A 26,169-nucleotide genomic window follows, 5' to 3' on the forward strand; every position below is an offset into this window, starting at 1 on the left:
AAATTTTTTCTTGAGCAACCAACTCGCTGAAACAGCTATCCTCATTTTGTAGACGTGCCCGCATACAAAGGTACGCGTAAAGTAAGAGGGAAAGGAGCAGTAAAGCTTTGTGGTGGGCGCACGGCTAACGCGTGGCGATAACACTTTATCGCAAGGGTGCGACCGGAGATGTGTTCCGCGCAGCGCTCACAAGTGTGCTTCAAAAGGGAAAAAAAACGAAAGCATACGTGGTTGGGTAGTCGATCAATGGTGAAAAATAAAAGGGGGTGCTGCGCACAAAAAGACACGGACAAGAAGGTATAACAGAAGGTAAGAAGAAGGTGTTACCTTCGTGTCCGTGTCTTTTTGTGCGCCGTCCCCCACTTTTATTTACCATTGTTTGTACTGAAGAAAATCACTGTATTCGATATATCCGGCTAAGCATGCGTGCTCCGTGGAAGAGAAATCCGGGTTTAGGCGCTAACGCACCGAGGCGCATAGTCACGCTGCAGTGCAAAAAGTGCTCTCGTCCAGTGTTATATCCGACACGTGCACAGGCGGTGCACACACTGTAAACACCTACAGTCTACGTCACCCTTCTGTAGAGCGCTAGAGCCCCCACGCAATAAAATCCAGAATTCGAAAATACCACCGGTTTCCGGACAGTGTTCGTGGTCACGCTGCTTGCATGTCTGTGTGGCTCTACTTCCGCGCAAGGGTTGCCTCTAAAAGCTAGGAGCTGCGATGAGATGTGGATTTTTATGCAGGGAACTGCGTCGCTCAAGCGGTCTACGAGCAAGTGACGCAGACTCTACATAGGCTGTAAATCAGCATATCCCTGCTGTCGCCAATAGTGCTTTTATTTGCCGGGAGGTATTGTTTTGTTCACAAACAGCTTCACGATACCGCTCAGGTTGATCAACCACTGAACAGTGCGACGACAGTTGATCTGTAGAAACCTTTAATTTCGTTATTTTTGAATCATTAGCTTACGCAGACGAGCGAATACATCGCGAGCATCAGAAGGGCACTCCCGCAAATCCCACTAACAATGAACAGTGTTTTAGCTCCCTCAGCCTCTTCTTCTCCGCAGCAGCGCCGTGTCCTGAAAAAGCTTTTTTGTTGCTTATTTGTAGGACACTCGAAAATTTAGAAGCTTCAAAATGTTTTCTCTACCCACCAGCAGGAACAATGTGTCGTAAATATCCTTTTTCAATTTCTCCTCGTTCAACTTTTATTCCCCCCTCCCTCCTAACATGAAGTTTGCAACGCTGTTTACATGTTTGGCAGTTCACCAATATCATCCAAAAGAACAGTACCAAACACCTGTATCTCACCGGTACTCACCCAAGGTGCATAAACATGGGCGCTGACGAAAAGAGTTCAACTTAAAGACAACGGACTGAGCCATGAAAAGAAAATGATCGGTGTAACGTTAAAAGACCGACAGAGGGAAGAGTAGGTGAGGGATCAAACACGGGTTAATGAAAACCTAGCCAAAATAAAGAAGGAATGGGTTTGGGCAGGGCATGTAATGCGAAGGCAAGATGACCCATGGTCCTTAAGAGAAGGCAAGCGTAGCAGGGGGTGGCAGGAAGTAAGGTGGGCGGATGAGATTAAAGGGACACTGAGGAGAAATTGAAGTTGGCTTGTATCGAAAGAATACCAGCTGCTGATAACAAAAACGCCACTCATACTGACAACAAAACTCTTGTAACAAAGCTCTTGAGCAAGAACCAAAATATAGGTATCGCCGCCACAGGCCAAACTCGCAAGTACAAGCGTGATGACGTCTTAGGACAAAACAGTGTTGCTAGAACCCATGGTTCTAGCAACACTTGGACACGAGAAGCCACGAAACACATAGGCGCAGCCAATGCATGCGCAAATGTCCTTGACGTCGCCAGATGGCGCCACATACCCGGCAGCTACGCGCGCGCCTGCCGCATCGGGAGCAATCAGCGCCTGCTCACCGGCGATAGGCGGGCTCCCGGTATTCCACTAGCGGTAACAAGGTGCACGGTACGCTAAAGGTGCCTATTTGCGAGAACTTCGTTGACGACTTCGACAGCGGGATCCATCGTAACGCTGGCAAAACGCCGGTGCAAACGTAAACGAAGCGACGGTAGCGACGGCCGCAATAGCCTATAGATGCCTTCAACGTGCGGCCGGCGGTAGCTTTCTTTTCGGCTGCTGGTAGGCCGCAATGCTAGCCGCCAGAAATAACGGAGTCTGCGTTACGTCATGTGCACGTCATGTTTCCCGTCTCTTAGTCCTGTGTCGTCATAAGAGAATCCCAAGTTTGAATCAGAGCGGCGGGAAAAACTTCCTCGCCTTCGAATCCAAATTTCTTAGAAATAAATGCATCTTTCGCTGCCGGCTAAGTGGCAACAAAGCCATGAAATGCCGAACCATCGGATTTTGCTTTAAAAAATTCAGGGGGGCACTTTGACTGCCTAAAGTGCGTAGAGGCGAAAGCGTTTTCCGCACCATTTGACTGCTTCTGTGGTACTGGTGGCGTCACATGTAATTGAGTGCTAATTACAAAGTGAGGACAAATCACTAATTAATGGTTAATTACTGATTTGTGCCTGAATAATAATTAACTGCTAATCAATGACGCTTAAGCTTCGCCTTTAGGAGTGGAACGCGACAGCGTCTTGCAACGCTTCCAGGAGTCCATAGAACGCCATCGCCTATTCGGTACTATGCCTCGCTCGTCGGTAAATTGGTTTTTGAGGAAAGGAAATGTATCTGTCTCTCATATCTCGATGGACACCTAAACCTCGCCGGAAGAGAAGGGAGGAGGATGGGAGTGAGCGAAGACACCGTATTCACTAGACGCACCTTTGTTCTTCCCAAACCATCGAGCTGGCATGGCGGAGTGTTCAAGCACACTTCGTGCTATGTGTATATTAGTGGCTATGCTCCGACCCTTGATACCGCAAGTTTGATGACTCCCCACTAGCATGGTTATGACGCCCTGAATTCGCTTTGCCAGAACCTTCATGAATATCTTATAATCTACGTTGGTGAGGCTTATCGGGCGATAAGACCCCACCAAAAGACGTTTTTCTGGCTCAGCAAACTTCGGTATGAGTACAGTGTGCGATGTTGTGAATGACAATGGCGTACGCTTTTTCTCGCACGCTTCGACAATAACTTTCAGCAGAATTAGGGCGATTTATGACTTGAAATATTTGTAAAAGGCGGCTCCTAAACCATCAGGACCGGGTGCTTTACCCAATGGCAGTTGATCTATTGCCTCCTCTAGCTCTGTAATGGTTATTGGCTGTTCAAGACGAATTCTGACTTCATCGTCGAGCCTTGGCATAAACGTACGAAATCATTATAGAAACTGCCCTCCGCCCTTCGCGTGTGACCCAGCAAGTCACTGAAATGGTCACTAAATGATGCACTAGGTGACAGGGTGGCAATGATGCAGCTAGATCTCGCAAAGGCCTTTGACCGTGTATCTCATGAGGTTCTGTTCAGCTTGCTAGATCAGGCTAATGTGGGCTGTGTAATAACGGAGGGCGTACGAATGGCGTACGCGAACTGCACAACGCGCGTCATTGTTAATGGGGAGCTGACTGAAAGCCTACACGTACGATCTTCAGTGAGGCAGGGATGTCCTTTGTCACCCCTCTTCGCAATCTATCTTGAGACCCTTTGTCTGGCTATACTAAACTCTGAATGTATAACTGGCTTCAGGTTACTGTCAGCGCATGTTAAAATCTTAGCTTATGCTGACGACATCGCCGTGTTCTGCTCAAGTAAACAGAGTATCTGTGAAGCCACGGCTGTTGTTGAGAAGTTTTGCAAATGCACCGGGGCGCAAATAAATTGGGACAAGAGTTATGGATTCTGGCATGGTGACTGGGAGGAAACGCCAGACTATTACTCCCGACTTCGGTGGGCCACAACTCCGACGACGTATCTTGGAGTACCGCTGAACTCTTATAGCAACCCCGAACCATACTGGAATGAACAGGTGGCAATAGCAAAGGAAAAGGCCAGTGGATGGCAGGGGCGACCACTATCAATGTTCTCGCGCGCCACTGTGTGTAACCTGTTCCGCATCTCCAAGATATAGTATGTCATGAATGTGTTGAGCGCCTCGCGGATCAATATTCAAAGGATCCATCGGGTTTTTGCTGTATTTATTTGGGCGTCGACATGGGAAAGAACTAGTCGAACAAACTTATTCTTGCCCGTGAAGAGAGGAGGTCTCGGTCTTGTTCATTTATTTGTACGACAAATCGTGTCCCGCTTTATGTTTCTTCGTGACCAGAACGATATTTTTCTTCGCACAGTTATGCAAGTTCGTTTATGTTGATTGCTACCAGGAGTTGTAGTATGCTCTGTTGAAAACATGCGTGGTACAGTGAGAGGTTATCTGCGTGAAGTTGTGCTTGCGTACAGAATGTTACAAGTGCGATTTTCAATGCAGTTCCTCTCCAATGTCACTAGAAAAAATCTGTATAAAGATTTAATTGAATCAATGCTCCCTGTACCCATTTAGCGATTGTCAAACTGCGGAGGCCCAGGAGCAGATGTGCTCAAAAAGGTTAAAAGAATGCCAGTTTACCTATCTTTGAAAACTTTCTTCTTCAAACTTCATACCGGAACTCCGTCGGTCAAAACATGGAAGCATGATAAAGGACTCTTTGTCCCCTGGTCAACCGATTGCTTTCTATGTAAAAAACCTGAAACAATAGATCACGTTTTTTTAGATTGTTGGGATGTGGTTTTTTTCTGGGATGTGCTTCAAAGAACATTAAAGAAAGATTTACCGCTACACCCGCATGGCATCAGGTTCTTACCGGTAGGAAAACAGGACATCCCTTATGACACTATTATGCTCCTTGGCCTCCATAGTTTATGGAAAACAAGGACACAATTCAACAATGCAGAAGTAGTTGTGAGATCTCCGCGCGAGCATTTCATTGAAAGTGTCATGCTTCTGAGGGAAGTGTATCAGGCACTGCCTGATCAGCCAACATGGTTAAATGTGTTGGATGACTTGGTTGAACTGAAAAAATTTTAACCTGCTGTGTCAATGCAAGTGTTGCTGACAAGTTTTAATTCTTTGTACCAGTTGTGAAAATGCAATAAAGAAAAAAAAAGCTGGCATGGCGGAGTGGATAGCATGCTCGTCTCACACTCCGAAGACCGGGGTTCGATTCCCGAGCTCGACCAATTTCTGACTCGGTTTTATTTATTTATATGGCCTGACTAGAAACGTTAATTAGGCTAATTGAGTAATTAAGCAAGTAACTAAGCTCAGTCCCACTTACTTGGAGCATCACTATACGATCCCTTCAATTGGTTGCCTGGTTACTAGCTGAAGTACAATTGGCCCCGTTTGAAATTCGCGCACTGTGACGTCATGACCGTTTCGACCAACTGAAAAGCGTGACATTTCTGTCGACAACTGCTGCTTACAACGATGAGACATTAAAGGCTTTCGCGTTAAAAAATATATTAATAGAGCTCTCCTCACTGTCCCCTTAAGAAGTTTGCCGGGATAGGGTGGCCGCAGGTGGCACTTGATAGGGTTAATGGTAGTGAGAAGGGAGAGGCCCTGAAGGAAAAAAAAATTACGAGGAACTTTAGCGGCTAAAGTGGTGAAAGGCGAAAGCCTGAGTGCTGCATTCTGCTACGCGATTGTTCACTGCACATTTTGTTGGTGCATTAATTAACTGCGAATTAATGACGCTTAAGCTTCGCCTTTAGGAGTGGAACGCGACAGCGTGTTGTAGCGCTGCCACGGAGTCCAAGGAACGCCACCATCCGTTCGGCGCGATGCGTTGCCCTTTGAACGCAACGCTTTTTAAGGAAAGGTAATGCGGCTGTAATTCTCTGTCATCTCGGTGGACACCTGAGCCGCACCGTACAGGAAGGGAGGAAGTGTGAGTGAAAGAAGAAAGAGGGGCCGTAATGAAGAAATTGAAAATTGTATTTGAGGAAAGGAAATTACGCATTAACTGTCCCACATATCTCTGTACTACAGACACTAGTCGAAAATTGTATTTGAGGAAAGGAAGTTGCGCAGTAAATGTCTCACATATTTCGGTGGACACCCATCAAAATTCGCGCGCGGTGATGTCACGACAATTTGGATCAATCTGAAACGCGGACAAATACGCCTTTCTCGTCGGTAAATTGGTTTTTGAGGGAAGGAAATTATCTGTCTATCATATCTCGGTGCACAACTAAACCTCGCCGTAACGGGAAGGGAGGAAGATGGGAGTGAACGAAGATACCGTATTCACTAGACGCACCTTTGTTCATTCCGAACCATCCAGCAGGCATGGCGGAGTGGTAGCGTGCTCGACTCGCACTCCGGAGACCGGGGCTCGATTCCCAAGCTCGGCCAATTTCTTACTCGGTTTTATTTACTTATGTGGTCTGATTAGAGAGGTTAATTGGAGTAAATGGATAAGTAAGCAATTAACTAAACTCAAACTAATTGGTTGCATGGTTAGTAGCCAAGGTACCATTGGCCCCGTTTGAAATTCGCGCACTGTGACGTTACGACCGTTTCGACCAACTGAAAAGCGTGACATCTCTGTCGACAGCTCCTGCTTACAACGATGAGGCATTAAAGGTGCACTGAAGAGGATTCTGAACTTGTCTTTTTGCCGCGGGAACTCGATCTACACGTTCCAAGCATTCTTAGAAACTGCAACTTATTGCCCTGTATGGCCGATTTGCCTAATTAAATCGAATTAACGTCCGGCTCCCGCCCTTTTTTTTGAATTCTGCCTCGTACGATGGGCGGAGTCGACCAACGCGTGAAGTTCCTTTCAGCCAGCTCCGTGGAGGCTTTGCTTTCGCTTTATTTTGTTTTTTAGGTTTCCATGAATAAATAGTTTCATTCGCAGATAATATAGCCGCAAAATAACCCCGCAGAAATAAAAATACGCGCGGACTATTTGCTGCTACGGACTACTACGTATTACTCCGCCGATGGCAGAGCGGCTAGCCGCCACGGGACTGGGTGAAAGGCACTCCACGCGTTGGTCGACTCCGCCCACCGTAGGAGGCAGAATTCAAAAAAAAGGGCGGGAGCCGGCCGTTAATTCGATTTAATTTGGGAAATCGGCCATACAGGGCAATAAGTCGCAGTTTCTAAGAATGCTAGGAACGTGTAGATCGAGTTCCCGCGGCAAAAAGACAAGTTCAGATTCCTCTTCAGTGCACCTTTAAAGGCTTCCGCCTTAAAACCAAGGAGCATGATACAAGAATACTGAGGTGTTGACACTGCGACCGCTCGAGCGTCCAGATGATGTACGGCCGCAGCGGGGTGGGCCTTGCAGTTCGGCTGCAAGCCGACAGATGGCGCCGGTGTCAGCGGCCCAGTCAGTTCTTTCGAAGCACGGGAAGCTAAGAGTAAAATACTATATGAAGAACGCCTGAGGAAAGTGGACGATAACACGTAGGCAGCTAAGGTATTTAAATATTTATACAGAAAGAGCGTTGACTCACAGTGGCGGAAAAGAACTAGAAAACTTACCACTAAGTATGCCAGTCATTAGGACGGAGAAAGAAAGAGCATTAAACGACAAGTTAAAAACGTAGAAGTTAAAATTGGATTAATTCAATGAAAAAAAAAACATAGCGTAGAACTATATCGATACTGGAAAAGACAGATCAGGAAACAATTTTTCTATGATAACTCAAGAGGCAGTGCCCTACTTTTTGAAGCTAGGTCAGGGTGTCTTAGAACGCGCAGCTACAAAAAGAAATTTAACGGAGAAGATGACACCTGTGCAGTGTGTGGTAGATCTGTGGAAACAATTGAACAACTCTTAATAAATGTGATGGTATCCATCCGGATGTCGATGGAGGCACAGTCACTCTTCCTGAGGCCCTAGGGTCTGAAGACAATAATGGTCATGTAAATAGATCTGCTGTGGAAGTTAGAAAAAAGCGATTGGAGGATTGCTGGCTGAAAAGCAGAGATGTGGCATCAGGTTAGAATTATAGGGAACCGTAGGTAAAGATGGTGGCGAATCTTAATGAGAATTGCCAACACAGTAAACAAAAAATAGTAAAGAAAGAAAAGCTGAGCATGGTGGCAATTGCCACCAACCCCGTTTCAAAGGGGGCGCTCCCATCCCATCCCACATCCCATCCCACATCCCGTCCCGTCCCGTCCCATCCCATCCCCAATCCCATCCCATCCCATCCCATCAAGCCAATCCCATCCCATCCATTCCATCCATTCCTGTTCTTTTATTAGTGCATATATGGTTGTGTCTGTGCGGCATACAGAAAAGAAGTCAGGACCAAGTCTTTTTTGGCTGACGACATTAGAACTGCATTATCACCTTGCATTAGGCATTCCGCGCCATTTACAGAGGCAATTTTCAGGACCTCTCGGATATATCATACAGATAAAAAAAACCATCCAAGACGATATGGAGGGAGAAGTCACAAATGTGTAGATTTTACTCTTGCAATAAAACCAACCACGCCGCAACACCAAGGCCCGTAAATGACAATTTTATTTCTCGTTGTGCTGCTCGCTGAAAAACATTAAAAAAATTAATTGCGAAATCTATAAACCAAATGAACGCCTGAAAAGAACAAACAAGCGTCTCTAGGTTCCCAATGCTTTCCTAAAGTATTACAACACAATAAAGAAGCAAATTAGCTATAATAAGAGGGAAATATATGTTTCAAAACGCTGTAATCTCAAAGGGGATGTCTATAAGCTTTCACTACAATACTGCAAGAACTAAATATCGTAAAACAAATCGATGATGTTGAATATGCAGGACGCGGTCCCTGATTTGTCGTTGGTGGGAGGCACATCAAGCGCCGGCCTGTTTTCTTCACTTATGCCGGAAGCTGCGAGAAGACGAGGTCATGATCGAGACGGTGTCAACCTGTGAGAACACAAACAGGGATGCACAGAGTTAATGGTTTCTTCTACAGAGGCAGAATAAATTTATTATTATTATCATTATTATTATGATTATTAAAAGCAACAATGAGTACCGTTGGTAGCCTAATATAGGTGATATTTTCCGAAAATAGAACCCCAGCGCTTACCAGTAGATAATGCATTATAGTAATCATGACCAATTTCTCAGGATACAGCGTTTCTTGAGGTCATCTTGTGCAGCCGCAATAAAAGCTTTTACGCGTCTTATAGTAAGGTGAGTTGCGCTTATTCGATATACCGAGTGGGTTATGAGGGACGCCGTGAAAAAGGGCTCGTGGCTAGGTTCAGGGTTGGTATTAACTGATGTGCCCTAAAATCGCAGAACAGACAGTGATTTTCGGATTACCTTTGATTCAAAACTTGTTTCGGCCGCTTTCTTCAATATAGTGCAAAGCATATCATCTTTCACCAGCCCAGCTAACAGGCAAAGAAATTTAGATAATCGTCGATGCTGAATGCACGTAATGACTTCGCTGTGCGTGTATATCGAGCGCAAGTTTTTTGTGTGTTCGGCTTCATTTTGTTACCATTCACATATTTCTGCTGCATAATTTTTAATTTTCTTTACCCATAAAGCAAGATAAGTGCCAAATAAAAAAAAAGTTCAATTCGGAACAACAAATGACAAAAGAGCATTCATCAGAGCAACACGAAGATCGGTGAGGTGGGAGGGAGTTACAGCGAATAACAGCACGAGGAAAATATCATGGGGAAAAAAAGCAGTGTATAAGCAGCGCGCCGTTAAAGTAGCCATGTGAAAGAACAGTCCAGCTTTACGGGATCAATGTGCGAACGTGGATTAAATCGGCTAAGCGAAACCTAACTGGCAGCTGCTTAAACTCGCGCCGATGTTTCTTGTTCCCCACATACAGAACGCTGTTTTCACTGCATACGACCTGCTTTCATAAAGACACTGCACTCCATATGCGTATAAAGTAGTGCTTGCTCACAAGGCTTTCAGAATTACAGCAGAGAGAAAATTCCTGATTAATATGTTACAAAGAAACTTTGAGGCAAGCGGCAAGTCATGTACAAAAAACAAGGCGCTTGTGTTTGTGCGTGTGTCACAGTCTAACATGGAAAGCAAATGCACGTAAGTAAAACACACTTCGACGTATGAGTTCAGGGCTTTCGTGAAGCGGCCATTTGACTGTGTGGGCTATCGCCGAGATGAGTCCATGCCTTTCCTTTCGTGACTGTTGTTCACCTCCTCCTCGTGCGTCCATTTTATAACTCAGGGTGCCTATCCACAGGGAATTGCCGAAAGACTCACGAACCAGAGCAAAAAAAAAAAAATAAGGCCTTTTTTTTATTCGAATTGTTTGCCAATAGGCATAATTAAAAAGGGAGGGAAAGTTACAAACTCAGCCACACCGTCTCTTGGGCCTCTGCCAATAGAGCTATCCGTCCTCTTTTTCGCGACACCGGTCACTGGCTCAGTGAGGGAGAGCTGGGCATAAGAAGGAATGGGGACAGCACATATGCACTGCATACTGGTACCCCACAGCTAGATAGTCCAACAACCAGTTATGGCTGGCGCCTCCTATGTCAATAAAATATGCATCAGAATTCCATTCAGCAACAAAGCACATTCACCGAGAAATTTTTTAGACTTCGTTAATTTTGACTAGTAATTTTGGAGATCACTGAAAAACCGCTAAACATTTTTTGGACCATTCAATTATCCGGGCCATTTTTCATGTCCAACCAAGCCGGAAAAATCCATCCGCAGCTGTACTTGGTTGCTGGAATGCTGTTTGTGCTTGTGTTTTTTGTTGGGTCTAACTCATAAAAAAGCCCCATTATGGCACCAGTTTACTGCCATCGACACCCAACAGCAGGGAATGAGCACAAACACGAGCAATCAAACTTTTAAAGCTGAAACAAGGTGGCTTAAAGCAAAGCGCCCTTTGTTTTAGGGTTAAACACAATTGTCTCACCAGCAGGAAGCTGAGGAATTTGTTGGCAGCGTTCTCGTAACAGCACAATATGCACCAGCTAAGCAGCAATGCACAGATTAGCGGCTTATGTTCGTTGCACTGATGGCCAGTGATGCCATAATTAGGGCACAGCTCATTGTGGCAAAGCCAACTTGAATATGAGGTCGGTCCATTGTAGGTATGATAATTGGCAGCTTTATCATTGAAATAGTAATGCTTCTCAATCCTGTCACTCCAGAAATGCCTTAACTTGAGCATAAATTTGAAATGCACCTTTCGGAAGCGATAGATGTGTTGAGGCAAGTTCGCAACATGAACCACAATGCATTTCTTTTGTGGTGGAATGAACGAACAAGGTGCAACGCGGCTGTTGGAGAAGAAAGCGCGGAAGCATCAGACTACCCAATACTTTCACTGGAAAAGAAGGTTTGCTTTGGCTTATGGGGTTTAACGTCCCAAACCGACTAAGGCTATGAGAGACGCCGTAGTGGAGGGCTCCAGAAATTTCGACCACCTGGGGTTGTTTAACGTGCACTGACATCGCACAATACACGGGCCTCTAGAATTTCTCCTCGCAAGAAATTCAACTGCCGCGGCCGGGATCGAACCCGCGTCTTTCGGGCCAGCAGCCGAGCACCATAACCACTGAGCCACCGCGGCGTCATACACTTTGGCAATTACTAGACAAATAAAAGGAAATAAAGGAGGGGAGGGATGCCATTTCCGCGAATGCACAGCAGATATTTACAGCCAGTAGCATATCTCACCTTTCTGGCGGCTGCCTCGGCTCTCGCCTCTTTCGGCTCCCTCGACTTGGCTCCTCCTATCTGCATGGCCCTTTCCCGGTCTCGTTCTCCGTGCGTCTCCTTGTCCGGAACTGCGCCGTGTCCGCACTCGGGCTTCTTTTATCCATGAGTGATTCACAACGCATTTGGAAGGATTCCTTGCATGGAGAGATAAATTATGTAGCCAGATTTTAAGGTACGAATTAAAATGCGGATGTTACAGACTTCGCCATTTCGAGGATGAACTGTACTAGCTTGCAAGTAGAGGAGCTGGGAATTTTAAAAAGTAAGCAACAGTTTGGTTGCAGACGCTGCTATGGGCCCAGGCTACCGCTCTCGCAGTGACGATCCAGAAACTTGGAATTCACCACAGTCTAGAAAAACAGACAATGGCAAGACCAGGACACTTCGTGCTGAGGTGCTGACCTCTACAAAGTTGTGTCGTCTTCCTGTCAGTCCACATCTGTTTTTGTGCACCGTGGCGATTCCACTGACGTGGATATAACTAGCCATGCAATTTGTCCATGCACATTCGTTCGTGATGCCACCCTTCTCAAATATGTTACCTCTTCTGTGTAAGAAAAGATCCCGCCGCACAATGAATCAACTGCTGGTGACATAAGGTGTGCGTAAGAACAAACAGAAAAAAAAAGAAAGAAGGGCACCCAATTCAAGATCCGATAACTGCACAGCTTTTGAAGTCCGTAAAATAGGTATAATTTACAGTTACGTTAATGCCCAAAGAACAAAACTAAACAGCTTAAAATAATTCCCAAGATGACCCCCCCCCCCCCCCCCCAATCTAGTCCCCAGAGGTCAAGTCAGGCAAGCCAAAGACCTTCTTGGAATACTGGAATACAAAGACCTCTCAAGTATATCTCCAATTAACCCTGTCTTGTGCCAGCTGCGGTCGCCTTATCCCCCCCAAACTTCCTAAAGGCGCGTTCACACTTGCCCAAAAATCCGGCGAGCGAAGCGCATTCGCTCGCCGCAAAAACAAGGCCCTGTTCTCACTGGTTCACGCGCGGGCGAGCCGGATTTGCCGCGCCGCTCCTGTTTCTAGCTTTTCCACACCGCGTCACTGCTAGCGGCAGACACACATATAGTGAGAAAAGACTATAAATTTACGCTGTCTACATACCATAAGCGTATGCATGCTTTGTACGTTAAACTCAGGCGCATTCTCTCTTTTAGTTCAGCCATGGTGTGGTTTAAGCGATGATAAGCAAATAAAACGTCTGAGCAACGGCGTACCTCGTGCTCATGTGCCCGGTTGTTTCGCCCTAATTCTAACTCCTGCAAACAGGCCGTTTCTAATTTGCGCCATCCCTATGCTTGTGTTTTTAGTGGCAGTGCGTCCATCTGACAGCCGTCATCGCAGGATCATTGCTCCCGTACCTGAGGCAGCGAAGAGCTGGTGCGGGATGAAGAGTGCACCGGACACTCCACGCCAAGGAATGCACCGGCCGAGGTATTGGCTGTCCGAGCACGTGTTGTGCCGTGCAGAGTTTCGGCCGGTTCGTCCCACACGTGAGCCATCGTCTGGTGGACACGGCGTCTGCGGGCACCGAGTGAGGACCGTGGCTGCTCTTCTCCGGGGTCCAGGGAGTACAGACGGTGGCACCAGTACCTGCGGCTGGTACCGAAGAGAGAGATAAAGGAAATTTTTAATGAGGAAAAGGTGGAAGGTCAGCCGGTGGCAACATGGCCCTGGCCTGCTATTCCACACAGGGGAAAGGGAAGGGGAGGGAAAGGAAAGTGCGAATGAAGGTTGATGATGGCATAGTACAATGAGTTTCACGGGTGATGTCGACACACACACACACACAAACACACACACACACACACACACACACACACACACACACACACACACACACACACACACACACACACACACACACACACACACACACACACACACACACACACACACACACACACACACACACGCGCGCGCGCGCGCGCGCGCGGGCGCGCGCCCACGCACACACGCACGCACGCGCGCACACTGGCTGGCACTCGCATCGTGGTGAGTAGACGCACATAAAACGGGTCTGTAACACAAACACCGACACATGTCGTTAACCATGTAGGTAGTGCACAGGCAGTCACAGACGGCTGTCCAGGCCTGTTTCACACAAAAAGTTGAGCACGGCCTTTGTCACACGGCACCAAACAGAACGTCTCTCCCTGGCGCCCAGAAGAGTTTCCTCAGAGAGAGGGCGAGGGTCCAGCTGTTTCACGGTGGCCTCCAATGTTTTTCTTGCAACAGTATAGTTCGGGCACTCGCAAAGAAGGTGTCCAATTGTCTTTGGAGTGTGGCACGGTACGCAATTTGGTTTATTTTCGATGCCGATCTTGTGGAGATAGTGTTTGGTGTAGGCGACGCCAAACCGTAACCGGTTGAGTAAAGTCCCATGACGTCGCACCACCTTACCGAAGGATAACGTATGTGCATAGAGGAAGCTCCGCTGAGAGACTGCGAATGACAACGCTCGCCTGACCTTATCAAACCGATGTACTAGAGCTAACTCTTCACTTCTTTTTTAGGTCAACGGAGCCATACGTGTCTCATGCGTGTAAATATGCAGGTTGCTCAGTTTATACAAGTAAACAAAAACAGCGAATACTTTAACGCGTAGACTCTTCGTTTCTGTTTCCTCCTCGTCCTCGTATTTTTCTCCCTGCTTGAAGTTTCTCGTGACGTCACCGTCTCTGGAAAAGCTCTATGATTTATGGGGGTTTTACCTTCCCAAAGCGACTCAGGCTGTGAGGGACGCCGTAGTGAAGGGTTTCGGAATTTCGGCCGCCTGGGGTTCTTTAACCTGCACTGACATCGCACAGTAAATCGGCTTCTCGGCCTCATGGCTAAGATCAAAGAGTAGTGTCTATAGAGAAGAAGACCACCTGACTTCATGATTACTGAGGTTTTTGCTCCAAATATCAATCACCAGAGAAAAAGAAGAAGGAGTTTTTCCAAACTTTAAGCATTTCGAAACCTGGTCTTCAACATTGATTGCGTGTGTCGTTGCAAAACTTGGGCAGTTCGAGCACTCACCATCCTCAAAAGTAGGACAGACATCCATAGCTTAAATGTGCAGTGAAGGGGATTCTGATCTCGTATTTTTACCGCGGGAACTCGATCTGCACGCTCCGAGCATAATAAAAAACTTCGAGTATTGTCCAGTAGGGCGAATTTCCCGATTAAATCGAATTAAACGTCCCGACTTCCACCTTTTTTTTATTTTAACTCAGCTTCAAAAAAGAGGTGCAGTCAGCCAGCACGTGGAATGCTTTTCAGCCAGCCGCGTGGTGCCTTGCCGCTCTACCAACGGCAAAATGATACGTACGTCGCCATCCTAGAAAGCAAAGTGTACCTGCGTACTTTTATTTCCACAGGTTTAATTTGCGGCTACGTAGCCTGGGACACACTATTTATTGGCGGAAACCTATAAAGTTAAATGAAAGCGAAAGCGAAGACACCACTCGACTGGCTGACAGGAACTCCAGTGTTGACTGACTACTCCCCTTTTCGAAAGAGATTTTTAAAAAAAGGCGGCAACCGGATCTTATTCGATTTCATAGGGAAATCGGCCGTACAGGACACTATTCCTAACTTTCTAAGATTGCTCGTAGTTTGTAGATGGAGTTCTCTCGGTAAAAAGACGATTTCAAGTTTCTCTTTAGTGCGCCTTTAACTGCCTTATTTACTGGGTTAATGAACTTCGGGAACTTCGAGCACGGGAACCGAGCTTCAGCTCGATTCCCGTGCTCGATGGCATAGAAAACACATTTTATCTGAAACCCACCAGTATAGCACCTCGCCGCCAATAATGCTCTCCAAAAGCAGGAGGACAAGAATTCAATTTCTTTTTATTTCATTACATTAAGCCCCTATAAAGGGTTTAACATAAGGGATGGCTAGATTTTAGAAAAAAGACAATAAGAGGAGTTTTTTTTTACATTTTTAATGAAATGTAATGAGCAAGTGATGATAGCAGCGTTTTTTGCTGTCCATTACGTGCGATGTCAGTGCACGTGAAAGAACCCCAGGTGGTTGAAATTTCCGGAGCCCTTCACTACGGCGTCTCTCATAGCCTTACTCGCTTTGGGACGTTAAACGCCATAAACCAAACAAACCAATACAACTCGCGTGATTCAGAGCGAACCCGAACCCCAACATGTTGCTACGACGATAAATACGGTAGATCGGACATACATGCTCTTTGCGATGGCCGGTAAATCCAACTGCCTCTCAGCAGCCTCGCGGAAAGAACCCCAGGTGGTGGAAATTTCCGGAGCCCTCCACTACGGCGTCTCTCATAGCCTTACTCGCTTTGGGACGTTAAACACCATAAACCAAACCAAACCATTTTTATAGGCTGTTTGCACCATCAGTATGATATGTAGTACTAATGACATTGAACCGGTGGCAGATGCAGTATTGCGTAGTTGTATGTAATCGTTTCAGCGTTCAAAAAAGGGCAGCGGTAGAATTCGATATCAAATTGAGGATAGTGCGTGCCATAAGAGTGGGTTGCGTGAATTAAGGCGGCAGCCATTAATGCCTCATCGTTGTAAGCAGAAGTTGTGGACAGAAATGTCACGCTTTTCAATTGGTCGAAACGGTCGTCACGTCACAGCGCGCGAATTTCAAACGGGGCCAATTGTACTTTGGCTAGTAACAATGCAACCAATTACAGGGATGGTATAGTGGTGTTCCAAGTAAGTGAGAATGAAATGAGTTAATTGCTAATTACCCAATAAGCCTAATGAACCTTTCTAGTCAGGTCAGATAAATAAATAAAACCGAGTAGGAAACTGGTCGAGCTCGGGAACCAAACGCTGGTCCTCGGAGTGCGAGACGAGCACGCTAACACTCCGCCATGCCAGATCGATGGTTTGGAATAAACAAAGGCGCGACTGGTGAATACGGTGTCTTCGTTCACTCCCATCTTCCTCCCTTCCTGTTACGGCGAGGTTCAGGTGTCCACCGGGGTATGCGGGACCGATACATTCCCTTTCGTCAAAAACCAATTTACCGACGAGCAAGGCATAAAACCGAACGGGCGATGGCGCGTTCTGTGGACTACCTGGCAGCGTTGCAAGACACTGTCGCGTTCGACTCTTAGAGGCGGAGCTTAACGTCTTAACCACACATCACTGACACAAGCAGCAACACTGCCCTAAAGGCTTTCGCCTCACCGCACTTTAGGTCAACAAAGTGCCCCCTGAATTTTTACGCGAGGGAAAAGAAACTTTTCTTTAACAGCCAAAGTAGAGGGAGGGGGGGGGGGGGGGTTGGTACTCATTATGCGAGTGCGTTCATTGCACGAATAAATACTGTACTGTATAGTATTGTGGTCCATAATACAATACGTTAACCCCAGTTAAAGCAGCTTCAGAATGATCTAACAAATCTTCCCTGAGCAGAGCTTAAATCACCAAAGTATCTTACAATGCGTAGCCTGTAGAAGAAATTCTCAAAATGTGTCTTGGTCTATTCGCTGATTATCTGTCATTATTGTCAACCTGACTACGCCCACTACAATACAAATGCCTCTCAAATATATCTTCAGTTAACACTGCCTTGTGCCAGCTGCGGTTTATTTTAGCGTTTTGCATATTAATTTTTACACCCAAAGTTTTGTACTGAGTATTTTTCTCATCGTTCATGCTTTTAAAATTGTCCTTTGAATTTCTTAGCAAGTCAATTCATCTATGAATAAAGGATTACTAAGGTATCGTCTATGAACTCTTATTCTGAGTTCATTGAGTTTTGGAGCCATTCTATGAATACCTTCGGTAAACACATGGCATTAAACAGATCTCGTCTCCAAGCCTGACATCTTTCTTTATTGGCAGTTATTTCATGTATAGGGATCTGTGGTGGCTGTGCAGCCAATGTAGACACCTTCCACTATATTTGTGCATACCTTTTCTACACTCTGGCTCTTCAAATGTGCACGGCTCCTCATAATCGGTTCCTCAAATGCTCTCTTATAATCAATGGAGGCAATTTATAGGGGCTATTACAATGAAGCAGGCTTTGGGAATGTTTTTTCAACAAGCTTACCAAGCGAGGAGATCTCGAATCAAGAAGCGCTTATGTTAGGTCAGACTACCCGTGCGCGACTGATGCGGAACTGGCCTCATTTATTTTTTCATCGAATATCTTCCTATCAAGTTTTTTTTTTCATTTCGGCTGGTTTTCCTGCCGCTAAACCTGCTAGCGGCACCCACTTCAGTTTTTTCTAATTGAAAACCATGAAACACACATTTGAAATATTTTCGCCGCAGGGCCGCTATGGGTATGGTAATGAGGGCTGGAAATTGTGCCATTGAAGCGGAGAAGATTTAGAATACAAATGACAGGAGACGGCACCGCCACTCACCCGCTTTGATCCTTTACGATAATCTCTGCAACTTTCGTGGTCTTATCTGTAGGCAACAATAGACAAAAGAAGAAAGTTCATTAGACAGTGGACAAGTGAATAGCGTAATGTCGAATAAGTTAGCATACTAAGCAGAGGACACAGCTGGACAAATTTCGGATGGTGTCTCTATTTCCTGTAATTTCTGTAACAATGGCGCTGTAGTTCTCCCTTAAATTACATAGCATATTATAAGTATTTTATCTTTCCGTAAGAACAGCAAAAAGAAGTAATATCTTCTGGACCACGAAAGTGTAAACAAGTTAAGCCAGGGCAGCCACAAAAACAATGTGCTTAAAGCAGAATTTGAAGGAGCTGTGAGGAATTGTAATAACGCTAACAATAGCATACGAAAAATGGATTTAGTGTAGAAGAAGTCGATTAGCAGAAGAAACTTAATTCTCAACTAAAAAAGAAGGCAGCGGAGTTGTGAATATCTTGAACACTTGTTGAAACCGATTATCTTTGTAGGTGCAGATTATACGAAAATTAGCTGCTGTTCCACTACTGCTGAACTACAAGCGGCTTGGCGTCTGTAACGCTCGGTGCGTTCCGGACACTGGATAGGCAGCGCACTCAACCTGACAGGTGGTAGTTAATGGTTGATCGCTGCATTTTGCACACCAAATGAACGCTGCGGCCTATTGCAAAAGTGCCGCGTGTCTGCCACAACGTAATCAGCGCTAACGCATACAGCCTAAGTCACTAATCACCCAACGTACCTATTAGCGCGATTCAGGCGTCCATTGACCAAAGGAAACAGTTATGCGCACTTGATTTCCTAAATATCATCGGAGTGTAAAACGGTGTCAACTCGAACGCCGATGAATACAATGAACGCCGAAGGCCTATAGCTTCAGTGCCGCTTTTGTGGCACAACGTTGTCAATGCCAACGCATGCAGCGCACATCTGTCACTACCGTTGCACAGCCTAAAGGACGACTGACGTGTGCACTGTACGAAGAGGGCACTTATGCGCCTTTCCTTTGCTTTCCGAGCTCCCGCTCCACTGGTTCGTAGCTTAAAGTGCCCTTAAGGTGTCTACTGCCCTAGGGGGTCAGTTTGCCTCTTTGCTTTCGAAGTTCAAGGCCTTTTGAAGGCGAAAACTACGCACATGGAAATCGAAGCACGAGGTCCCGTGGTGAAGCTTTCGATTCACAAGTTCTAAATACATCGAGTATCTTGAGAGCTCCGGGAATCTGCAAGAGTTTCATGGCTCCCTGATAATGCCGCTAACGCATCTAAGAGGCAGAAAGTATACAATGATAGGTCTTAATGTATACCTAACCAGTCTCCTCTCTCCGCCCCCTACATTTAATACAATAAATATTTTCATAATCTTCCCCTAACCTGTGGGAAGTGACAAGCGCACGAACGACACTCTTATTCATGGGTTAGCTTTGGGGCGCGCGTTCTGCGCCAGCCGCCGTGGTCTGAGCACTATATTCCCATTCGTCGATGGCCATTTCACACTGCAACCGCATAACCTAGCGGGGGTAATTCAAGCAGCCTACAACGATCTCAAAGTACAACACTGACGACGTTACTATACAATTCCTCAGTGGCCTTCAAGGTCGGGACGTCCTTACACCGCCATTACGTTGTGCACAATATTCAATAAACAACAGCAACAGCGCTCTAAAATAAAAATGGCAAGCCGGGACTCAAAACCCTTGCCCTTTGGGTTAAGAACCAGTCGCGCTGCTCTTTGACCACCGAGAAATTCGGTTTGCGGGCGATAAATGGAGGCCTTCAGTGAGCGCCTCGCACCGTAAAGTACTCTGAAGAACGGTTAACATCTTCTACTTAATTAAGGGCAAAAATTAAAGTCACCAATGCTTGTCGCCAGTTAACAACGGCTATGCGTACGACCAACCGAAATCCCCTAGCCGCGTCATAGTAGCACCCTAGTGCCACTAGGACGTAGGGGCACCCTAGTGCCGGTGTCAGTAAACCTTGCTAAAGCCTGCCCACGCAACTTTTGACAGGGAGCAAAAAGAGAGAAAAGGGTTGAAAAAAGTGAAGGCTGATGTGCTGGAAAGGTAGTTCATGATGGCTGGTTTTGAGGTCATATGCCTGCAGTCCGTCGTGCCCATGCTCTCAACGACTAACGGTGGGCAGGATCCGATGTACACGCGCCTCCTTGCGGTGGTTTCTCCATTTCGATTTGCGATAAGATGATGATGGATGGTACACCACAATACCTGCCAGATAACTGCATTTCTATTATCTTACTGGTTAGCTTTAGGAAGCGCGGACTCGTAAGGTCAGGATTATTTTTGCTGGCGCTAAATACCGGCCCTCTTCACGTTAGCGGGGCTACTTCTGACGACGTCACGTGTTCTCGCCATTGTTTGCAACATCAGGTTGTGCTCTTTGTTGCTCACTGATTGGCTCACCAATATTTGCTGGACTGCTTGGATTCATGGCGACTGGCCACGGATGGGTCGGTGGCCTGCGTGCTGCATTAGGCGCCACCGGCGCGAACCAAGTCTCGGGAGGGGTCCTGTCGTTGGTACTCCGAAGCCTCGGCGGTGATGTTACACCTCGGCAATGTCTGTCCATCGCTACTTGCTCGTGCTGAGGATTAGAAAACACATCCTTCAACATCGGCATACTTTAGGCACTTTAAATACAGGCTTCCCTGAAAGCGGCGCTTTGGAATGAGAACCTTCCAGAAGGTAGGCAAATAACAGCGACTGCCCTAAGGAATGTCAACCGCCAATAAACTTGTCCTACTAATTTCCTGTTATCTTTTTGCTGCCATATTTCTAAGGACAAATATTTTGTTTGTGGAGACTGCGTAATAAAAAAAAAACGCGAAACATGCACACGTGTATAATGAAAGTGACAATGAAGTGCGCCATTTGGACAAGAGCTTTCCAGAATAAATAAAAACTTGTGGTTAGATGTGGATGCTTGCCCGCTCCTTCATATTTGTTGTATTGCGGTGGACTGTTAAGTTTAATTTAGCTGGACTGCATTAAGGCAGCATTCAATGTCTGCTTTGATCGACACATCGTCCGCACAAGTCACGTTAATTAACTGAACGCTAGTGCGACGCGACATAATTATAGTTGTCCAAAGGGACCGTAACGAAAAAATTAACCGATACCTAGACGATGCATGCCCAGCCTGGGTTGTGGCAACATAACGAATCCGTCGAGGCGTTTGTCGTAATTTAGGCATGATGTGTCATGCTTAGTCATTCACGTCGCACCCATCATGTGTGATCACGTGAGCTGACACTTGACACCAGAAGCCACCAAATCAGCCGATGAGCTCCTGATGCTGTCGAATAACATAGGCTGTACACACCTGCACTGGCCTACTTTCTCGATATCACCACATTTCCTCTCAGAACCAAATAACCATGAATCCCTGGTAATGACAGTGAACTGCCTTTCTGTGACAAACGGAGGATCTCAAGCCAGCTTTGATCCAGTACATCCTAAACATCCTTGGCGTGGAGGAAGCCTTGAAAGAGCCGCAGAGTAACGTAGCAGAAATTTTTACTCTATTTGCGTGCAATAACCAAAAGGTGGTGCGTGTTGCCGCATACCTGCGTAGTCGTTTCAGCAGCACTGGACTGTGAGCAGGGAAAGAGCAGCGAGGCGTGACGGAGACTGCGTGGAGCCAGGGTGGTGGCCAACGTGGCCAGGGCATTTTTCAACTCGCCAGTGTCCCCGTAGTCTGGTCGCCGATTTTTGTCGCAGTCCTCCTTGGTGGCGTCAGGCTTTACGACCGGACGTAGCATCAGCTCTCGCATGGCTCGCGTGCTGACTGGCGGCGCCCAAATGATCGCCTAAGATTATGCTTCAGTGCGGCTGCAAAAATAAAATATTTCTTAGCAGTACAGCTTGGTGCTAACACAAAAGTCTAGTAAGTGGAGAGAACGCGCTTAAATTGAAAATTGCTTTTTGAGGAAAGGAAATGGAGGAGTAATTTTACTGCGCCGTAAAGGGAGGTAGGAAGGTGGGAGCTAAAGAAGATAGAAAGAGGTGCTGCGTTGGAGGGCTCCGGAATTATTTCGACCACCTGGGGATCTTTAACGTGCGCTGACATCGCACAGCACACGAGGGCCGTTTGCGTTTCGCATCCATCGAAACACGGCCGCCGCGGACGGGTAAGAACCCGCGTCCGTCCATGCTCGTGGTGTCCATCCGTGGTCGCGGCGTCGGTCCATGCTCGCGGTGTCCGTCCTTGCGCTGGAACCGTGCCAACTGTGGCCTCACCTCCGCGCAGCGGCGCAACCTCCTCCATAATTTCCATTCCTCAAATTCATTTTCTTCACTACGACTCCTCTGTCTATACGGTGCGGTTCGTGTGTCCACCGCGACGTTGACTACGCAACGGCTTTTGCAGTCTAACAACACAAAAGCGCGATTGAGGCCTTTCCTTAAAATGATCGGAGTGTAAAACGACAACGCCAGTGAACACAATGAACGCCGAACGCACAACGGCGACGCCAAACGGGCGCCAAACAGCTGCGCTCTAAAACTGTACAATCGAAATGAAGACCACAGTCACCAAAGACAATAAGAACCGCACATGCGGGAAGCCTGCCAAGCGCCAAGCGGTTCGGGGAAGCGGTGGTGGGTCGACCACAAGGCTTTCGCCAAGCACACTTTAGAATTTCCAGTGTTTTCAGTAATTTTTTCGGCTCAGTAGCTCAGCGTTCTAACTACTGATACTTTCCGATCTTAGGGGTAGCTACTTGTGCTCTCAAAATAGATACTAGAGGTGCGCAATGTAGACTGAATATGCTGGATATGTATCTAAAGGAAGAATGTTACGGGGACATTATGAAATATGTTTAGAAAATCCACCCCTTGTATCTGGCCGGAGGTCAGCGAGGTGAGAAAGCTGTTCAGAGCATGAAACTAACATCTAAAAGACGATAAAAATCGAAAATCGGGGAGCACACGAAATTGGAAAATAAGCTGATACATGCGAGAGCCAAAACGGGTGATAACATCTACACCTACTGCAACGCACGTGGGAGGCGATGGTGACTCCGGTAGAAGACAGCTGATGAGAGCGCCAGTCGTTGCAACGTTGGCGATAGCCTTTCAATGAACCAGTACTGACCTGGAAGCATTGAAATCACTTTAGTGATGAGCATCATGCCGTTAGTGTTGCAACTTAATGCAATAAGTGCAACAAAAATGATCAGAAGCGTTTCCGAGACCACTACAAGAATTACAGCTGCTGAAAGGCTTCCATGCTTCCAAGCAAACTTTACGTTCGCACGTAATGCACTGATTTGAAGGTGATCGTTTAAGGCCAAGTTTAGCGGAGCTGAGGCGCTCCACGAAAACGTATTTTCAAACCCAACAAGGTGTGATAACACCCCAATGTGCCAGCGTTCTGCACTTACTACATCCTGCACCGTGACTACGTCGGGAAAATAACCATCGTAACCAGGAAACCTGGATGCAACACCTTGCAACAGATCACCCTTGAATGAATTCGAACAGCTCGGTGGCCTACGCCTCACACCAGACAGAGAGTTGCCGGACGGCTCCAGAGGAATCGCATTTAGGGAACGCTGCGAAGTGCGTAATAAGGGTGCGTATAAAAAGTCTTTCTTACTTGGCGTAGATCGTCGTAGGACAGCTGCTGGAGCTCAAAAAAGGCCGGCTGCCGTGCACAAGAGGAACGCGCGAGGAACTTGGAGCCTGGGTGCGAGAAGAACGTGCTGCTCGAGCTGCCGGCGGATAAACTAGTGAGAAGAAAGGGCAGCAGGTCAAAAGAAGATAAAGGCTGAGGACATCATCATCATCATCATCATCCCACGCACTTTCTCACATATCTATACTGCACATAATTTGCAAAAAAAATTACACGAAAACACTTTAGAAATTTTAAATTGTGCTTGTCGAAACTTTGTGGCCAACCCAGCGCCGCTTCCATGAACCGCCTGGCGCGTGGCGGGCTTCCCGCATGTGCGGTTTTTATTGTCTCTGCCGCCGCTTCGCGTCGTCGCTGTCGCCGTTTCCTGTTCGATGTTCATTGCGTTCATTGACTTTGGCATTGACGTTTTACACTCCAATCATTTTAAGGAAAGGAAGCGCGCCTAACTGGCTCCCTGGGTCAGTGGACGCCTGGATCAGGCTTTTGTGTTGTTGTTGCGGCCGCAAGAGCCGTTGCCTAGCAACCGTCGCGCAGGACACCCGAACCGCAGCGTACAGGAAGGGAGGAAGTGGGAGAGAAAGAAGAAAGAGTAGGAGGAGCCAAAATGAAGAAAATGAAAGTTGTTCTTGAGGAAAAGAAATCACGCAGTAACTGTCTCGCATATCTCAGTGGACACCCGTCATCTGTTTGTAGAGGAAGAAAGGAAGTGGGAGTGAAAGAAGCAACAGAAAGGGGGCCCCGTAATGAATAAAATGAAATTGAGGAAAAATTACGGAGGAGGTTGAGCCGCTGCGCGGAGGAGAACCAACAGTTGGCTTGATTCCAGTGCAAGGACGGACGCCGCGAGCACGGACGGACACCGCGAGCATGAGCCATTAAAGGCTTTCGCCTTAACATAGAGTGTTGTGATAGTGAGAGGTGTTTCTTTTTTGTTCTTGCTGGCGTTTAGGTCACTTTTCTTTCTAGAGTGGCAAGATCAAGAAAATAACATGCTTTCCTGCAGCAGTAGTATAAATTGTAAACATTAATTATGCACACTAATAAGGGTTGAATGGTCTTGAAAGGTAGTTGGAGCCCTTAGTTCAGAGCCGCTGCGGTCGTCGCTGCCGCCCTGGCCTGACGAAACATCTGGCATTGTATCTGGAGGTTGGAGCTGGACTGAGAGCCATCCCACTGTTCCTTTGTTTTATATGTTTGGGGGTGAGGTAAAACTGATGAATTTCATAGAAAAGGAAACATAACAAAAATTGCTGGCGGTTGACCATGGCTAAGCGCGGAATATCTGAAAATTGAACTTGAATACTGGTTTTCAGGAAAAGAAATGGCGCACTAACCGTCTCACGTTTCTTAATGGCCACCCGAACCGTGCACTACAAAAGGGATAAAGGAGGCAGTGAAAGAAAAAAGGAAGAAAGAGCTGCCGTAGGGGAGGCCTCCGGAATAATTTCAACGACCTGGGGTTCTTTAACGTGCATTGACATCGCACAGCACACGGGCGCCTTTAGCGTTTCGCCTCCGTCGAAATGCGGCTTCCGCGGTCGGGTTCGAACCCGGGTGGGTACTGCTACGTAGACGTGCGCCTTAAACACACAGCCACCGCGTCTGGTCACGGAATATTGAGCGAAAGCAGGTTTTTGCAGGTGGACACCAATGCCACGCACAGTACACGACGGCGAGATTGAGGTGTCCACTGACGCAGGGAGCCAGTTGTGTGCCCCCTTTCGTGAAAATTATCGGACTCTACAACATTGTCAACGCTAACGCCAATGTTTTGTTTCGTTTTTTGAGGAAAGGACGTACGCAGTAATTGTCTCGCATATCTCGGTGGATTCCCGAATCGCGCCGTAGGGGAAGGGATGAAAGAGGGAACGAAAGAAGTGGTAATTAAAAATTGGTTTTTGAGGAAAGGAAATCGCGCAATATCTGTCTCACATCGCGATGGGCGATTGAACCCAACACCCCCTAGAAAAAACTTCTTTAGAGGGTGTTGTTGAACCGCGCCGTAAGGCAAGGAATAAAGGAGGAAAAGAGAGAAGATAGGCCACATGGCTGACACACCTGCATCGCTCCTCCACTTGAAAGTCAAATTTCGGCACCGACATCCTTAGCTCGAATAAGCCGGTAATGCATTCGCTTTAAATGTATTTACCTGAAAAAAAAAGAATCCGATAGTCGTGTGGTCGCATTTCAGTGCAGATAAAATGCTAGAGGCTCGGATACTGTGCGATGTTTGCGCACGTTGAAGAGCGCCAGGAGGTGGAAGATATCCGGAGCCCTGCACTACGCCGTCCCTCATAGCCTGAGTCGCTTTGGGACGTTAATAAACCCCATCAAGCCATAACAAACCGAAACAATTTATTCAAATTTCTTGAGAAATAATATTCTTTATTCTTGGTGGCGTCCGTCGCATGTGGTGTTGGAATAAAGATGTT

The 26,169-nt window shown here is 46.7% G+C and overlaps 1 protein-coding gene across 5 annotated transcripts in view; it reads right to left on the reverse strand.

Annotated features, from left to right (window-relative positions):
* Nucleotides 1-24,086, reverse strand: part of LOC149342632 (uncharacterized) — a 185,350-nt gene extending 161,264 nt beyond the window's left edge. Inside the window, exons 1-7 of one of the 5 annotated variants that reach the window (XR_016283048.1) lie at nt 23,089-24,086; nt 21,663-21,927; nt 20,500-20,680; nt 18,062-18,107; nt 13,062-13,299; nt 11,646-11,821; nt 8,412-8,879 (exon numbers count right to left, since the gene is read on the reverse strand). Coding sequence is in view for 4 of the 5 variants with exons in the window: in XM_089545057.1 (XP_089401183.1) it covers nt 21,663-21,869 (207 nt within the window). In the remaining variant the exon portion in view is untranslated. Of the gene's footprint in view, nt 1-8,411; nt 8,880-11,645; nt 11,822-13,061; nt 13,300-18,061; nt 18,108-20,499; nt 20,681-21,662; nt 21,928-23,088 lie in introns of those variants that run through there. The other 4 variants (XM_089545057.1, XM_089545059.1, XM_089545056.1 and 1 more) reach the window with 4 other exon arrangements.
* Nucleotides 24,087-26,169: the final 2,083 nt, after the last annotated feature.

The sequence above is a fragment of the Amblyomma mixtum genome, chromosome 5, assembly GCF_055824585.1.
Source record: "Amblyomma mixtum isolate Tamu chromosome 5, ASM5582458v1, whole genome shotgun sequence".
Classification (NCBI taxonomy): domain Eukaryota; kingdom Metazoa; phylum Arthropoda; class Arachnida; order Ixodida; family Ixodidae; genus Amblyomma; species Amblyomma mixtum.